This window comes from Colletotrichum godetiae (genome assembly GCF_030913485.1).
Source record: "Colletotrichum godetiae strain CBS 193.32 chromosome Unknown BDP55scaffold_22, whole genome shotgun sequence".
NCBI classification, from domain to species: domain Eukaryota; kingdom Fungi; phylum Ascomycota; class Sordariomycetes; order Glomerellales; family Glomerellaceae; genus Colletotrichum; species Colletotrichum godetiae.
Window position 1 is genome coordinate 159,450 of NW_026851270.1, and position 16,652 is coordinate 176,101.

At 53.2% G+C, this 16,652-nt stretch overlaps 8 protein-coding genes and 1 non-coding gene across 9 annotated transcripts; 4 read left to right on the plus strand and 5 right to left on the minus strand.

Annotated features, from left to right (window-relative positions):
- The first annotated feature begins 276 nt into the window (after positions 1 to 276).
- BDP55DRAFT_664772 (uncharacterized protein) lies at positions 277 to 2,055 on the plus strand. The gene has a single exon (XM_060574975.1). It carries the CDS (start codon positions 389 to 391, stop codon positions 1,853 to 1,855), a length of 1,467 nt encoding a protein of 488 aa, XP_060429165.1. The 5' UTR covers positions 277 to 388; the 3' UTR covers positions 1,856 to 2,055.
- A 552-nt stretch (positions 2,056 to 2,607) lies between these two features.
- On the minus strand, positions 2,608 to 3,239 carry BDP55DRAFT_728951 (uncharacterized protein; the record flags this gene model as incomplete). Its single annotated transcript, XM_060579507.1, has 2 exons — positions 2,608 to 2,705; positions 2,771 to 3,239. 2 exons carry the CDS (start codon positions 3,237 to 3,239, stop codon positions 2,608 to 2,610), a joined length of 567 nt encoding a protein of 188 aa, XP_060429166.1.
- Positions 3,240 to 3,890: 651 nt separating this feature from the next.
- On the minus strand, positions 3,891 to 3,977 carry BDP55DRAFT_t188. The gene has a single exon. It is a non-coding gene; the product is annotated as a tRNA-Pro (tRNA).
- A 1,993-nt stretch (positions 3,978 to 5,970) lies between these two features.
- On the plus strand, positions 5,971 to 6,498 carry BDP55DRAFT_632339 (uncharacterized protein; the record flags this gene model as incomplete). Its single annotated transcript, XM_060572410.1, has 2 exons — positions 5,971 to 6,311; positions 6,381 to 6,498. 2 exons carry the CDS (start codon positions 5,971 to 5,973, stop codon positions 6,496 to 6,498), a joined length of 459 nt encoding a protein of 152 aa, XP_060429167.1.
- Positions 6,499 to 7,021: 523 nt separating this feature from the next.
- On the minus strand, positions 7,022 to 7,714 carry BDP55DRAFT_552956 (glutathione S-transferase domain-containing protein; the record flags this gene model as incomplete). The annotated part of the gene is made up of 1 exon (XM_060569254.1): positions 7,022 to 7,714. The coding sequence occupies one exon, from the start codon at positions 7,712 to 7,714 to the stop codon at positions 7,022 to 7,024; it is 693 nt and encodes a 230-aa protein (XP_060429168.1).
- Positions 7,715 to 8,378: 664 nt separating this feature from the next.
- Positions 8,379 to 9,441, minus strand: BDP55DRAFT_664776 (uncharacterized protein). The gene has a single exon (XM_060574976.1). It carries the CDS (start codon positions 9,259 to 9,261, stop codon positions 8,767 to 8,769), a length of 495 nt encoding a protein of 164 aa, XP_060429169.1. The 5' UTR covers positions 9,262 to 9,441; the 3' UTR covers positions 8,379 to 8,766.
- Positions 9,442 to 11,069: 1,628 nt separating this feature from the next.
- On the plus strand, positions 11,070 to 12,629 carry BDP55DRAFT_664779 (uncharacterized protein). Its single transcript, XM_060574977.1, has 2 exons — positions 11,070 to 11,760; positions 11,790 to 12,629. Exons 1-2 carry the CDS (start codon positions 11,243 to 11,245, stop codon positions 12,385 to 12,387), a joined length of 1,116 nt encoding a protein of 371 aa, XP_060429170.1. The 5' UTR covers positions 11,070 to 11,242; the 3' UTR covers positions 12,388 to 12,629.
- Positions 12,630 to 12,740: 111 nt separating this feature from the next.
- BDP55DRAFT_664780 (peptide chain release factor 1) lies at positions 12,741 to 14,458 on the plus strand. Its single transcript, XM_060574978.1, has 2 exons — positions 12,741 to 12,924; positions 12,989 to 14,458. Exons 1-2 carry the CDS (start codon positions 12,837 to 12,839, stop codon positions 14,179 to 14,181), a joined length of 1,281 nt encoding a protein of 426 aa, XP_060429171.1. The 5' UTR covers positions 12,741 to 12,836; the 3' UTR covers positions 14,182 to 14,458.
- Positions 14,459 to 14,884: 426 nt separating this feature from the next.
- Positions 14,885 to 16,398, minus strand: BDP55DRAFT_664782 (PRELI-like family-domain-containing protein). Its single transcript, XM_060574979.1, has one exon. The coding sequence runs from the start codon at positions 15,932 to 15,934 to the stop codon at positions 15,224 to 15,226; it is 711 nt and encodes a 236-aa protein (XP_060429172.1). The 5' UTR covers positions 15,935 to 16,398; the 3' UTR covers positions 14,885 to 15,223.
- Positions 16,399 to 16,652: the final 254 nt, after the last annotated feature.

Below are 16,652 nucleotides of genomic sequence, written 5' to 3' on the forward strand. Positions count from 1 at the left end.
CCATCTTGACTCCGACCTCCGATAAAATGAAACTCTTTCTCTTGTGCTCCCGGATTCAGCTGGAAGCAAAATGTTCGGATGAGGCACGCCATAGAAGCCAGAGAGAGATCCCCGACTCCGGGCCGGGTACGTACTCTCCAGGCCCCACCAGACCATCCCTGTCGGCACGGTGTTTTCTGAGAGGGCGACGGACCCACACGCGGGAGACGGGGGACCCCACCACCGATCGGTCAAGATTCCCTAGAAATTTTTTTGATTTCAACTTTTTTTTTTGGTTCGATAGTCGGGAACGCAGCTACCTCGCGACCCGCCGGGCGAGATTCGACGACGACCACCACCACTACCACCCACGACGACGAAGCACCGGGCAACCCTCCAATCCGCAACCATGGCGTCTACCGACTCACCAGCGACCAATGGGCACAGGTCCGACAAGAAGATCAAAAAGGACAAGAAGGAGAAGAAGCGCTTGCGCGAAGAGGGCGACGATGCTGCCGAGGAGCGCAAGCACAAGCGCACAAAGAGCCTCGGAGTGACCAAGGGCGATGCCAATGATGACGACGAACAATCTCCTCAGGCTTCCCAGGAACTCTCAATGGATGCCCTGGCAACGAGCAACACCAATGGCGAGCCATCATCCGAGAAGAAGAAGTCCAAGAAGGACAAGCACAGAAAGTCAGTAGGCGAGGCCGAACAAGACGGCTCGGACGCCGAGCGCAAGTTGAAGAAGGACAAAAAGAAGAAGCGCAAGTCAGAACAAAATGCCACCGAGGAAGCCCTCGAGGATACCGCAGAGCCGCCAGCGAGCGAAGGGAAGGAGAAGAAGAGCAACAAGGCAGCGTCCCCCGAACCCGTTGCCGACGCCGACGCCATGAACGTCGACTCCCCCACAAAGACAAAATCAACAGGCCGAGTCCACCAACCCCCCGACGCGCTTTCCAAGCCCCAGTTCCCCTTTTACACCCAGACCGTCTCGCTATACCTCCCCATCTACCCCATAGGCTGGGATACGCCATGCACCGCCGCCGCGACGCAGCACCTCGAGCCCCTCGTGAACCGCTACGTCCCGCACCTCAAGGGCGTCCTCCTCGCCTTCCGCAACGTTGCCGTCTCGGAGCAGCCCGGCCGTCGTTACGCCGCCACCAGCGACTCGGAGCACTGCGACCTCACCTCCGTCGACGAGTACGCCGTCGGTTTCGGCTACGTGACCGTCGACGTCGACCTCTTTCTCCCTCGCCGCGGCGCTTGGATGGAAGGCAGCATCAACCTTGAAAACGAGGGCCACGTCGGCGTCGTCTGCTGGGGCAAGTTCAACGCCAGCATCGAGTCCAGCCGTCTTCCCCCCGAATGGCGCTGGATCCATGCCGGCTCCGCCGAGGCCGCTTCCTACGTCGCCGACCCCTTTGACGTTGATAACACCGACGCCGCCGCCGAGGACGAGCACGGCGCCGTGCGCCAGATCCATACCACGGGCTTCTGGGTCGACGGCGCCGGGGACAAGGTCAAGGGCCGCGTGCGCTTCCGCATCAGGGCGTTCGACGTCGGAGTCAGCGGCGACCACGGGTACCTCAGTCTGGAGGGCACGATGCTCGACGCCGCGGGCGAGAAGGCGGCTGTTCAGGCCGACGCAGAGCAGGAGCGTAGACGTAGAGCCGGTAAGAGCGGCGGTATCCTTTCCAAGGAACGGCGTCGTATGCCCGAGTTCAGCGTTACCAAGTTTGGCGAGGTTGAGGATGAGGAGGACAAGGCGTTGAAGAACGATGTTTGGAAGACGACGGAGCCCGTGACGGACAACGAGGCCGGGGAAGGTGTTGAAAAGGAGGCGTTTACGGGCATTTCGGCGGAGGAGGCATAAGAAGGGTGGGCTTTGTAATAGATAGCTTTGCTCTCTGTGTCTTATGATTCCCCGTGGGATGACTTTTCGGGCGTTTTGAGGGTCAGGGAAAACTTGACAATGATACAATACTTTTGCATATACTTCAGGACTGCGAGGTGCTCCCTGTGAAGAACGGTTGGTTATACTTTACCTCGCTATTGCTTTAAAACCACTCCCCGATTGGACACTGCCAAACTCTTCGCCATCTCCAAGGATTGCCGCTTGCCTTTCCGGTGAAGGACGATAGCCTCCTTGATGAGACATCCTTCTCCTCAGGAAGGGAATGGGTTGCATAGATCGGGATATTGAAGTTCAAGAAGACAAGATGATTATCGCGTTGGCAGGTCTTGCAACAGGGAGGATTGGGAAGGCCGAACAATGTGACTTATACCATCTTGATTATGATACACCAGGTCGAGGAAGGGACATAATATGATTGCTGGGCCGTCGGCCGTCAGCCGTTTGAAAGAGACTTGGCCAGGTCGCAATCGCTGACGATGCGGGATATACAAGCGCGATAAAGCGAGTAGTCACATTGAAGTAGATTGCGGGGCGACGAGATTCATCTAGGATCTTGACCGTCGGTCTACCAAGAGTTGGCTTTGAATTAATTATCCTTGTTCAGCGGCATCTTGCGATACCTTGTTCTTTCCATTATCCTTGAATAAGTCCAGCTGAGAGCGCTAAAGCTTGGCTCGCACTCGAAACCCTTTTCCAAGTAACACAAGGAGTCATTTCCAAGTCATTCCCAGGCGTTGGAAGAAGGAGAAGAGAGATCCCTTGGGAACGTATCCGGCATATCGCGCCTGCCACCACGAGGCAAAGGTATCTATATTGACATTTGTGAGAATTTGATCTCGGAAACGAATTGAGAGTATTGACAAAGATACTTACCAGCAATCGGCCCAAGTTCGCCGAAGCCAAGCGCCTCAATCACCCAGGGAGCGATAATGACCAACACGCCAATAGCGATAATAGTCATAAAGACAGGATGCTCTTTGGCAAACTCGAACACGCTCTCAGCGGCTTCGGCTGACTTGTCTACAGTCTCCCTCACAACTTGGCCGATAGTGTCGCGGTGGCGGACGAGGCCTTCGACGCCGGAGAGGATGTACTTGGCGAGCTCCTCGGTCCAGGAGTTGACCGTCACGATGTTTCTGAGGCGGCGCTCGAGGTATTTGCCTCCCTTTTCGGCAGTGCGAAGGATGTTGATGAATTCGGAAGCGGCGTTCTGGGCAGAACGAAGGGGTTGGTCTTTGATGATGCTCGTGTGCTTGTCCGACGTGGCTGCCTTCGGGCTCGACTGGAACTGCGGGAGGCAGCGGGCGAGGAGACCGCAACTGTCCTTCTTATCGCACTCCATCTTGGTGCTGTTTGTGAATGTAATCGTTTGAGAGAAGGTGGAATTTGAGGATTAGAGCCAAAGAAAATCGCTGTGTGGAAGAGAGAGAGAGGGAGGGAGTGACGGTATGTTTGTTCTTCATCTGTTTTCCCCCAGATGGCCGAGAGAATAGGCCTCGCCGCTGTTTATTGCCATTGCACCACCGAATAAACAGTCAACTCATCTTCAATTTGCCCGACGCCTCCTCATGGTTGGCCTCCGGAATGGAGTGCGCCTTGCTTATTCGTCCGCAAGCCGCCCGTTGGTTTCAACATATCTCACTTGCACAATTATGAGACCAAAAACACAAGTACCAACAGCATGTGCTCTAAGCAATCCTGAACCGGAACGCTACCTGCGCCCGAGAGAACATATCCAGTATCCCTCTCACTTACATGAAGTCGCTTCATCCTACAACTAAAAATTTAGTCGTGAAGTAAGGTGGGCTGATTGAACCTGATTCGCGTTGCTTCTGCTCTCACCAATACACCTATTGAGCTCCGCGTGTAGTGGGCCTGTATCTTCCACACAACCATCACCGAACTCTTTTTCCGTGCCAAAACTGAAAAATAGAAAGTTCATGATCCTGTCTGACCGGATCGAGGGCATTTGAGGGCAAAAGCAAAAGAACTGGGCCCTAACCAGGATTCGAACCTGGGACCTCTCCCAGACGTGTCGAGAAGACCCTAAGGGAGAATCATACCGCTAGACCATCAGGGCTGATGCGATTTTTGATCGATGCCAGAAGCTGCACATTCATTGTTCTTGAAGCTCTGAGACTTCTCGAATGAGGGTTCCCCCCTCTTCACGAGCGAAAATATTCCATCCCAGATCCTGCTGCTGGGAAGCCGCGAGCAAAGCATTTGACGCACTTCTCACAACAAGCGCAAGTATACGCTCCTCACATATACATGACAAAATGACATTCTGTACGACGCCTGCTCCGTACAGAGTACGGCATCATTGGTTGGGCTAAGCTGGCCCTTCTCCATTGCGTCTGTGAATCTTCAGACTTTCAGCTCTCCAGACCTTACTTCTCTCGAAAGGTTCTAGAATTGTTTTCTGAATCCTTGGTCTACGGCCGTTACATGGCCAGGCTCCTCAGCACAACCCGCCGCAACGGCAATCTCCTTCTGGCTCAGGGTCCCCCTTGGCAAGCTCACGTCGCTTACCGCAGAAGCGAACGTCAGGATTCGAATCCTGCAAGCTATGCGAAGCCGAGCGAGAGTCTCACCCGCACAACCACCTTGCCGCATACAGCATTCGTATACCCAACTCATTCACCTTTCCATATCAACGTCCGGCAAGTATATTCATACTTGATGAAGGACTTCCATTCATGCGAGCTCTGCGTCGTCTTGGGCCAAGGGGTCTCGGACACTGCTGTTCTTCAAAGAGCCATTCCCCAGTGCCATCGCAGCGATGGCAGCATCTTTGAGCTTTGCACTCTCCCGGCTGTATCTTAATGACCCTGGTATCCCAAGATAAGCCTTTCATGTGTTGGGTTTGGATCATCGCTAGCGTGAAGACTGCAATCGACGGACATGATCTCCGTGGCATGTTTCGACATGGTTACTGCGGATAGGCAGCTCCCGCTGACCCGCCTCTATCACCTGCGGTGGGTAATGGCACTAATTGCTCGCCAACCAGGTTGAACCTATGGTTTCCAGAATAACGACTGCAATTGCAGACTTGTCAACGCCAAAGGACTGCCGTCGACGGCACAGGTTCCCGCTGACACTCCCTATTCTGGGTAGTTCTAGCCAGGTTCATTGAATGTAACGGTATTACCGCTTTAGGCTGGACAAATTCTCGCTGCCTAGTCTCTAGTTCATCTGCCCTCCAACTGGACCTTCTCTTCTACTCCTAGCCTACAATGCTCCCATGCCACATCTACGTCGAATCCAATCCTACCGGATCATCAAAGCTATTTCTGTCCTTTCGATTCGAACACCTGATCACGTGTGGATGGTGTAACTTTCACCGCCAGCGGCCCGTCTCTGGACCTTTCCTATGGATCCGATGCTCGAGCCTATCAACATCGTCTTGGCCTGGTTCTAGAGACTAGGAGGTGATGTTCTGGGACTCTTATGAGATGAAGTCTAGGCATCCTCTATAGTCATCCTTGTCGGTCTCATCCCTATGAGGCGATGAATGCGACGTATCCCCGTGAAGCTTGATCGTTCTATCGCATGTGAATTGTTGCCAGATCCAATCATCTTAGACCTTATCCGACTTTCCCGAATAGAAGCAGCACAACGGGGCACGCGCGATGTTGCAATGCCCACAACTTAGGCCATGGTCTTTGAACATCCTCGTCATCCACCAGCAATGCTCCATCAACATTGTGGCCTCGCGCAATCCTTCGTGGATGCTTCGGAGTTGAGTTGAAGGTCATCACCTTGCAAGTTGACGTAGCTTCCTCTTGCGATACCCATCCCGAGCTGAGTATTCCGTTCTTTAGTCTTTGTCATGAGTGACAACCACGGATGGGCTGAGAACTCCATATCTTTCCGGGCAGCTAGACGCCGTTTATTGCCTCGCTAGTGGTATCCGTGTGGCTTTCCCACAATAGCCATCTCTGAGCCTAGGTATATAAGGCAGACTACCTACCCGTCGACTTCAACTCTCCTCGCCACTCCTCACACAAGACAAGCCATCTCAGCAACCTCGCCTCTTTACCCTTCTTAAATAAACCATCAAAACCGCCAGCATGCGCGTTCTTTCTCTCCTCGCCCTAGTCTCGGCCACCCTCGTGGCCGCCGCCCCCAGCCCCGTCCCAGAGGACGCCAACTCCTACGTCCTCGCCGGTCCCCTCCCCTACGAAGAGCTGAAGAGCGAGGTAGCCAAGCTCAAGTCCGACGGTTCCAACGCCGCCCGCAGCCTCAACAAGCGCATCTGCGAGGGCGTATACATGTGCGACGGGCAGAACTTCAGCGGCTCCTGTTACTACGGCTGCTACCCCATCAGCGTCGGCATCTACCCTGACTCCTACTGGGTCTCCCGTATTAGCTCGGTTGGCCCGGACAGTGGAGGCTGGTGCGATTTTTACCAGTATGTAACCTCTTTAACAGTCTTCTTGATCTTCTGTGTCTTGGATGTACGAAGCTAACGATGCTGTAGAGCTGGAAGCGGTTGTGACGCCACGAAGGGCTCTCACCAGATCTTCAGATACCCAGGCGGTAATTTGGCCAGTGGTATTGACAACAACATGGGTTGCTTCTACTGCAACCCTAACTAAAGTAGGCCTTGATGTCATGTTAAGTGTGATATGCTTAACATTTCGCAACATCAAGATGGTGGCCGACAAGTCTAAACACTTATAACTTCTCTGTATCTATTCATATTCATAGGCTGATAGTCTACCTATGTACTCTCAAGATGCCGATCTTTGGGCTAGTCTTGAAACGTGTCAGGCAGTCTGTGTCCCCTTCACATTCTCTCAACTTGACGAAAGCACTGAAGCGCCAGCCATACGTTGGAAGAAGCAGGTTCGACTAGTTCATGAAGGGGTCAGCCGGTGCAAGTGGAGTGACAAATCCGCAGGCAACGTGAAATCTCACGCTGACTCAATCTCGTCCACTACCCGTTCGACGAAGAAACAGCTTCAAGTGAGGCCTTCATTTGCAGATAAGTCCTTGAACGAGGGATGTCCCAAGAGACCCAAAAGCCGTAGAGACAGACCTAGTATTATTTGTTCGAATAATCGCCTTGGCGCTACGTAATCAGTACCCCAAATCATCATTGCCATTTCCAACAAGTGATCATTGAGGCTGAGTCAAGTCCTTCAATAACTTTCGTCCTCTCAATACGTCCTTCTCATGGTACGGCTCCCTGGCCGTCTCAGCAATACCCTCCACAACCCACTGATTCACAGCAGGATGCTCTAACAACGTCTGCACATACTTCATCGCAGGCTGCGAAACCTTCAACCCAAACGTCTGAATCCTCGTCGCAACGGGTGCAAAGAAGGCGTCCGCGGCGCTAAACTCCCCGCCCGCGAGGTACGGCCCGCCGAAACGCGTCAGACCTCCGACCCAGAGCTGCTCAAGCCTGTCAAGGTCGCGCTGCAATGCTGCATCGGGCGGCCCGCCGAGGTCGATACGTAACGCCACGTTCATGGAGCATTGGTCTCGGAGGGCCTCGAAGCCGGTGTGCATCTCGGCGGCGGCGCTGCGGGCATAGGCGCGGGCGACCTTGTCTTGCGGCCAGGCAGCCGGGTGGTCTTCGGCAATGTACTCGACGATGGCGAGGGAGTCCCATACGGTGGTGTCGCCATCTTGGAGAGTGGGGACTTTTCCTGTAGGAGAGAAGCTGAGGAAGGCGGGTTGGCGAAGGCCGGCGACGAAGGTCTGGAGGCATTCTTCGAAGGGGATGTTGAGGGCTTTGAGGAGGACCCAGGGTCTCATAGACCAGCTGGAGTAGCGCTTGTTGGCGACATAAAGGACGTAACCCATTGCGAGTGTCTCGGCGGGGGATCTGTTTGAAAGGTTTGCGGATAGTCGAAGTAGAAAAGGATGTCGTTTGATGGAGGGTGGGTATTACTTGAGGGCGGATGAGTATGATTAAAGCCTAGATGCGATTTATATATAAGTTGAGATTGATGACCTGATTTGACTCATCCGACAATGCGAGTTTCCAGACATCTTGTCACGCCCTTGGATCGAGGCTCGTGGGGGTGGGGTTTGTCAAGCTGGGGCAGACAATGGACACTAGTCCTCTCGCCTCCAGACTCAACCTCAATTTATCCAACGCTTCGTTAGTTGAGCTGCAAGCTCCGCCAAGTTCTGACGAATTGAGTTGGTATCACGACTGGTCGAGCCGAAGAGGCAGGTTAAGACCGGCAAAATGTGGAGGACGGATGTCAGTGGAAGGGCGCTGCGAAATTGGGGTTCATGGTGCCAAGAAGTTTTGGCTTCCTCAACTAAACGCGGCGAGCCGCCCTAAAACGTGTAAGTTCTGCCACATGGCGCTCGCTAAACTACCTAGAGTAACAGGGCCTACGGATACCTGCAAGGGACTCCACATGGTTGTTCCAATGATGCTCAATGAGTGTCTTCGGTAGGAAGTCAAGGGTTTGTCAAGTGTGCGCACATGAATAAGGGAATGACAGCTTATCGTGCCTTATTGAGCATTTTACTAGGCGACCATTAGCTACATGTACGGGAACTCGAGTGAAGTGACAAGCTTTGGCTAACATACCCTAACTGGACAAGGAATAAAGTGGGTCGACAATGAGTTGCCCTCCAACTTGATATTCTATGTTTGGTACATATCACCTAGGGATAGATTCTCAGAACATCAAGATTTTACTTGATACACCTCTGTGATAGACTTGATTGTTTTCTTGCATGAGTAGAGATCTAGGTTGTTATGCGAGGTTGGAAGCCCCATGCCACATTGAGAAGCAGCGGTTTGCATTCGACAGGTTGAACTCAAACATTACCCATTAATGCATGTAATTGAATCTGAATCCCAGTAGCCAAGCCAGAAGCTACTCTCTACAGCTTTATGAAGAGCAAGCAAAGTCGAAAGACAAAGAGCTGCCATGATAGTTGGAGCAGCCATCCCCAAGCCGGAACGGCTGACCATCCACCAACACAGGCGTGCAGGTCTGGACAGTCGTCTGCGACGTTGCGTCCACGATAGCAGTGACCTGCGTCGCCTGTCCTTCACTATTGTCGTCGCTGCAAGCCAATTCGAGGTTGCGGTACGTGACGCCCGTCTCGTCGCTTGTGATGTTGAAGGGGTTGCCGCAGATGGGGCCCGAGGTGTAAGTGCTCGCAGTGCGGACGGCGGTCCACGTGGCCGTGCCTTTGATGGCGCCCGCCGCTACGCAGACGTCGTCGAGCTCTTGGATTGTGGTCGGCGTGTAGGGCGACCAGGCAACGAACATGTTGGTGTGAGGGAAGGAGAAGTGGCCTAGGTTGATTTGGGGGAGACTGCAGTTTCCTGCTGACACAAGGGCCAGTGAGGAGGCGCCGATGATGGTAGAGCACTTCATTTTGATGTTTAGCGAAAGTATAGCGTCGGAACTAGAAACCGTTGAAGCTCGTGAGGAACGAATGCGTAATTGTAAGGCTGAATATGGTTTATAGACTGCTTCTGGGACTTACCTAGGGAGGATTAAGCTGAGTTCTTAAATCCCTAGTTGAAGGGATGATCTTCACTCACTAGGGCTGCGTCATTGGAGGGTGAACTTTCAGCCCTGGATTGAATACGAGCATCTCAATATCCACCTGACTCTGGTCAAGCCACTTTTAGCGTCGCTTCTGCCTACGCTTACTGAGAAGAGCATGGACCGAATAATCCTCAGAGGGAATTCCGCATATACGGGAGTTGTGATGCTATTCGACAATTTGAGTGGTTAATAGCCTTGTTTGATCCCCAACACTAATTAGAGCATCGGGAAGATAGTCTGCGGGAAGGATTCAGCCGTTGAAAATGCCCGACATCTAGCCGATGTTGTCTTCGAGAAGCCCCACGAAGCCGAACACGAACTACCTGAAATTATAGCATCCCTAAGGTGGTGATTGATCATACGACTTACAAGTTGAAGTAATCTTGTAATATGTTAGTTCTCTTGGACTACCATATAATGTTCCAGTAATGGGTTTGATCAGTACTATATCCAGAAATAGCAGGCTATCTTGAGAATTTACCGAGAATCAAAGTCGAAGCTACCACTATCACTGTAATCCCAGATCCGAGTGGCATTCACATTGAGAAAACAATGCGTGGTCTCAGAATTACGGACGCTGTAACACCCCTGTGCCCCGTTGCAAAAGGATTAGGCTCATGCTGAATAGGATTATCTTGACCGAAGTCAAAACAGCACTTAGACTGCAGATAAAGCCGGTTGGCTAATGAGTCGATGACCTTGGTCCTTGAGTTGAGGAAACAGGTATCCCCACCAAGGCCGGATCATCGTGCCGTGACCGGTATGTATTAAGTCAGCATGGACCCGCGATGCAAGCTAGCTTTTTGTTTCGCCAGCCACGTTCGGGAAACGAATAGAGAACGATGCTCGGGAATTAGCGGGTGCTGAGGCCTAGAAACACCTTGATAGGTAGGGTAGAGTGGTTACAGCTCAAACATTCTGACAACGAGGGAGGCCGGTATCCGGAAGTGAAACTTGGTGTAGTAGACAAAGATGTTTTCGTAAACAAAAAACCCATTTAAGCCATACGAGGCAGATATTCGGAAGGTTGTCGGTAGGTTAAAATTAAGGCCTGAGCTTGCTTGACTCGGAAATAGGATGTGGCTCAGCTTTGTTGCGTAGCTATGTCGATTCCTTGGCATGGATGTAATAAGTTTATCATGTCATAACCTGGGTTCATACTAAACTGCATAGGCTTGGTTCATCGCCATTATGCTGCCCGGCTCGGGGTGACTCGAGCGAGAAGCTTGGTGATTTACCGTTTCTCGTCGAGTCGATGCCTGGGAAGCATAGGTGTGCCCTGCTAGAAGGAGGAGGGATACCTCGACGTTGGATGGCCAAACCGGAGAGCATGAACACGGCTTGGATGTATGGATTTACGAGACCCCTTTTTGGAAGAGGGAGAGAAAAACATTGATGGCGCGTGATGAAAGCAGAGTCATGGGCAGAAATTGTTGGTGGTGAAGAAACCCGACGAACTCGGGGAATGACAAGTTGAAACTCGTTCAGCCCCCATCGAAAGCCGTTGAAATAGTGGCGCACTCGCAAGGATATATGTGAACTCTGTAAACTCAATCTTGCGGAACGGGAACAATCGAGCAGATCAATAGATTGGATGACGTTTTACATAATACAATTTCACGGTTGTGATTGGGCAGCTTCATAACACGGTGAACGTTCGGCGAGGTTCACGCGACTCGTCTCTCGCTCATACAGAGTTCTGTCAGGGGAAGGCAAATTCGCACTTAAATCAGCCACAGATCTTCTCACTCGTAAGTCCTGATAGGTTCCTTGGGTAGACAGCAGCTCGAGCAAACACACAGCAATGGAGTCCAAATACCCAGCAGCAACGGATTTGAAGAAGATCAACAAACTCATCGCAGACGCCCAGGCCCATAATGACGAGCTCAACAGAAAGGTTCTCTGTGCCAAGGCTGTAAGCTTGTGCGAGTTGGCTACAGTAGTCGCGAAAGCTGAGTTGGAGAACGTGATGGACCGATCAACATCGTCCAGCGAGTACCTCACCGAAGAGGACTCCTCGGAAGATGACTATGGATCGGACCCCGACACCAAGTACGACGCAAAGGGCAGACGTCGCATACCACTCTTGAGCGAGCGGGAGTCGGCGGCGCCGACACGCGCCATGCCTCAACGCTTCGAGGACAATCTCAGAAAGCTCCCTATACTACAAAAGTCTATCAACTCCGCCAAACGGAATCTGGGAATGCCAGCCGATGATGACAACGATGAAGACGGACGCGCGAGAAAGAAAGTGAAGACTGCCTCCTCACCAAGACTGGCACAGAAACCCGCCATCAACCGCCCGGCCTGGCTCAAGATGCGGTCGACTGCTTCCGATCGTCGCAGGAGAGGATGGATGAGGCCATGGACGCAGGGAACATTATCCTAGAACAATTTGCGGCCTTTGTGAAAGCCATCACGGCGGAAAGCATGAATACTCGAAAACGCTCCATCCAGGAGGCACTGACCCACGTTGCGCACCATTTTGGGGCCGAGCTTTTGCCCAACGGCTTGGAACTTATTCGAGCGGAATTCGAAAGAACAGAGATGGGTACGATGTACCTGATATATCCGTTGGACGCCAAACGAGCCTACTTGGAAACAAGAGGGGTCTTGATGGACCCCCGAGAACTCCGAGAACGCGCGATTGAAAAGGCTATAGCCGACGTCAAGCTCAATTTTGGGCAAAAGCTTGTGTCTGACGGGTTGCAGGTCATTCTTGCAGGCTTCAGAAAGACGAAGTGGGATGAGATATACTTGATCCTCCCGATGGAGGCCAAACGAGCTTACTTGGAGAGAGAAGGGGTCCTGGCAGGTCTCCCTGTGGTCCAGAAACCGTTGAACCAGTATGCGAAACCCTCAAGCGAAGAGAAGAAGGGCCGGGTGCGTGAGTGGCTTGCAGCTATGGATACTACGTGTCATGGTGCCAAAAGTCAAAGGACAGCATAAACAATACAAGTTAATGCTATCAACTCAACGACTATGCGTAGTCCGCATCCAATGGGTAAACTGGGTGAGATGAGAAAGGCTGGTTGTAGGGATGAAACTAAGGTCTGCGATGGCGCCACGCGATGATAGCTTGGAACAAGGCCAGTCACCAACACATAATCCAATGTGAGAAAAGATTGAATGAGAATCAAGATAGAAATCAGGTGAATAGGATGAGAGAATATGGGCGAGAAGAAACATTCATGTTGAGCTGTTCATGAGATGAAATGCAGAGTATTACCTAATGCACCTTTTTTTTTTTTTGGGGCAAGAGAATTGATGTCACTGGCGCGGGACTTTGTACCGAAGCTCAGGACAGGAACATCCCAAACTTTTTTTGACCACCACCTCGAAAAAGTCACCCAATTCCAACCAGTTCCTCTCCCACCACTCCACCTCGCTGTCCGAGTATGCTCGCGGCACCATGGGTGTGCCGTCGCTGTCTGGGAGGGCTTCTCAAACCCAGAGCGACCCAATTCATCCGCCATGCTAGCTCCGGTAAGCTCTTGGGTCTTGGACCCTTTGCGATCCCTCCTCCAAGCTAATACATCCTCAAATCCAGACGCAGCAGCAACCCTCCCACCAGCCCTCCTCCAACGAGCCCGCAACATCGCCAAAGAACACGACGCCCTCGCCGCGACCCTTGAAGAAGACTACGACTCCAAAACGGCCCGGCGCGTAGGCGAGCTCTCCAGCGTCGTCACCGCCCTCCGAGAATGGGAAAAGGCACAATCCTCCATCGCCGAGCTCGACGGCCTCCTCTTCTCCAAAGATAAAGAACTCCGCGAAATGGCCGCCGAGGAACTCCAGACCACAAACGGCCAGCTCAGCTCCCTCTCGCGCAAGCTCTCCGCCTCGCTCACGCCAAAGGATCCCTACGCGCACATGCCCTGCCTCCTCGAGGTTCGCCCCGGGCCGGGCGGTCTCGAGGGCCGCTTCTTCGCAGACACGTTATTCAAAATGTACAAGGGCTACTGCGCGCGGAAAGGTCTGCGCATGACGGTCATAAAATATGACATGGCCGACGCAGCGGGCGATTCCTCCTCAGCGGCAGGCGAGAGCCCTCTCCAGGAAGCCGTCATCGAGGTCCAGGACCCGGGCGCGTACGACCTCTTCCGCGGCGAGGCGGGCATGCATCGCGTCCAGCGCATCCCAGCGACGGAGAGCAAAGGCCGCGTACACACGAGCGCCGTGGCTGTTTGGGTCCTCCCTTCGTTTCAGGGAGAGGGAGGCGACATGGAGGACATCAACAACCCGGAAAGCGACTTCTTCATCGACCCCTCGGAAGTCAAGATCGAGACGATGCGGGCGCGCGGCGCGGGCGGGCAGCACGTCAACAAGACCGAGTCGGCGATCCGCATGACGCATATTCCGACGGGGACGGTCGTCAGCATGCAGGACTCGCGATCGCAGTCGCGGAACCGGGACGACGCGTGGAAGCTGATCCGGTCGCGCGTTGCGCTGCAGCGGCGCGAGGCTCGAGAGGAGGCCGCCGCGCAGTTGAGGAATTCTGTGCTGTCCAAGCATAAGATTACGCGCGGGGACAAGATCCGGACGTATAACTACAACCAGGACCGGGTGACAGATCACCGGGCGGGTATCGATGTGCATAACTTGCCTGATTTGATTGCCGGCGGGGAGTCGCTGGATAAGATTGTCGACGAGGTCAGGGATTGGCTTGTGTCGGGGGACATCGAGGCTATGATGGCTGATGAGGAGGTTGCTAACGCTGATGCGAAGAAGGCGCAAAAGTGATGCGGAAACAACTCTTGTGTAGAAATGTACTATAGTGTAAACTTGTTGAGTAAAGAAGACATGATCAAAGCAAGGTCGATAGGGGTCATGTGTTGAAGAGCCGGAACGAACTTTGATCTCGATGAGGACCATCAAAGTGAATATGAAGCAGGATACGCAGGAGAAAAAGGACAAAAAACAAGCTATCCATGGCATTATGTAGGACCGCGAGCCAACATACAATCCTGCTAATGAAAGCTAGGATCATACTGCTCGGCCATTGACTACAACGGACGCTGCTTGTTGAAAAACAGTCGCACTTTGCGTGCCTATGAAGGTCTGCCGTCCCCCCTGATTGCCAACAACTCGCACCACCTTAGTCACTACCAAGCGGTATATCGATACTCAACTCGCCGCCCGCCGCTATGTCGACTGATGAAAATTCCAGGAAATCGCATCGGTCGCAGTTGGCCTTAATCCCATCGTGGATAGTAACCATCCCAACCTCGACCCGTCTTGCAGATCGTCAAGATCTGGGGCCGCATGCTTGAATACGATGATCGCGGCTTTGCATCCGATGGATGACACTGGCAGAAGTAGCCAATGCCGAGCTAGAATGCCCCATCGCTTTCACAGCTTACATACCACCAAGTACATTCTTGTAAAGCCATTCGTCGAGACATAGAAATATTTGCACATATCAAGGGGGACCAGATGGTAAAGATTCAAAGTTTTTACATGATTGACTACATCAGTGCCAAATACAAGAGAGGGGATGTCATACAGAGACGGCATGACAGAGGAGTCCAATAATTTTCCGTGTCCGTCGCCCATTTTTGCCGTGTCCTCCCTGACTGCAATAAAAAGCCATAAAGACGCCACGCTATGGTCATAAAATAATGTACAACAAGTGGTGTGATAGGGGTACAGCAACATCGGAACGTGACCCGCGGACCAGGCAATGTCGTCAATGGCCCCTTCGTGAATGGTATACATAGGCACTCTCTCCCCTCCAGTCCAGGCCACGTTCCGAGATGCGCATTCGTCGAGCCGGGTATGTCCATCAAGCCAGTTGGCGTTCCCGTCTCATCATCTCCAGCACCCCCACGACGCCGTTCTTCCGAAGTCGCTCGAGGACGACGCGCATGCCTTCACGGCTCTTGCCCATCTGGTCCTGCGTCTTGCTCGAGGCAATGCTCTCAATGCTGCGTTGCACGCCGCGCGCGCCGAGTCCGCTCATCCAGCCGGGCATCCAGCGACCCTCCTTTTGCTCCGGCTGCCCGACGGCAGATGGCATCTGGTCCTTCTTGCCGCCACGCAGCCTCTCGCCGAGACGCGACTTGTAGACAAATGTGGTTGTCACATCGGTGGTCGCGTCCGCTGCTTCAGCGGGAAGGCGGAAATCCTGCTTCTCGACGACGGAGAGCACGTTCATGAAGCTGAGATTCTTGCTCTCTGTGCGCATCCAGCCCTCGCGCATGTCGATGACAGAGTTCTCGAGAACATAGCTCACTTTCTCGCTGGAGCCGCCGCCCGTGATGGAAGTGGGAAGAAGCTTGAAGACGGGCGCGGGCATACGGGACTTCTTCAGGTGGATGCGGGTGGTGTGCAGCCTGCCCGTCACCGGGTCGAGGCGGCTGTCGATGGTGTCGGTGCTGAGGACATGGGTGGAGAACGGGTTGAGCTTGGGTGAAGAGTAGCGGAGGAAGTAGGCGAGTGTCACGGTCGCGAAGGGGTGGGAGTAGGTGTGGTTCGTAGTGTGAGAGAGGACCATGTTGTCTAGGAGTATTCGGCTCGGTGGGTGTCTTGAAGAAGTAATCGTCGTGGCTTAGGGATTCGATGCGAGAAGGCGCTCACGTTCGTCGGAATGAAAGAGGCGTTGGCATTGAGAGCCTCGAGATGACAACTCAATGCACGTGTAAATATTGTTGTTTCGAGCGATGAGAAAGAGAAGAAATTCAAGCTCCGTCCGGAAGCTCGGCCACTCAGTCGTCGGTTTTTGTCGGGGTCGGGATTTGATCAGCACCAGTCGTGTCCGCAGTCGTAAATAGTGTGAAAAGGCGAAAGAATGCGAGAAATGAAGAAAAGGATGTGGCCGCTGTGGAAGAGGGGGTAGATGGTGACGAGGAGAACGGAGAGGAGGAGATGAGGAGGGGAGGGGGAGGAGAGAGCGGCTGTATGATGTAGTGCTCGTGCGTGTATCGTTCGATAGGTCGATGATTTTGGGGAAGAAGCTTCCCGTCCGGTGCGACTTTCTTTTTGGGTCTGGGTCCAGTGCCTCCTTCCCCGACTATACCGCACCGTCCACACCGGGTCCTTCCAGCCACTGAGAGGAGGCGCCAATTGGCTTTGTCTGCAGATGCTACGGGTTTTCATTGGCTGAGAGATCCCTTTGCGCCCGCTTTCCGTCAGACGAGCTTGGGCCGTCCGAGTGGCAAAATCACATGATGTGGAGTACACCGAGTTCACCGAGAGCTACACCGAGAGCTAAA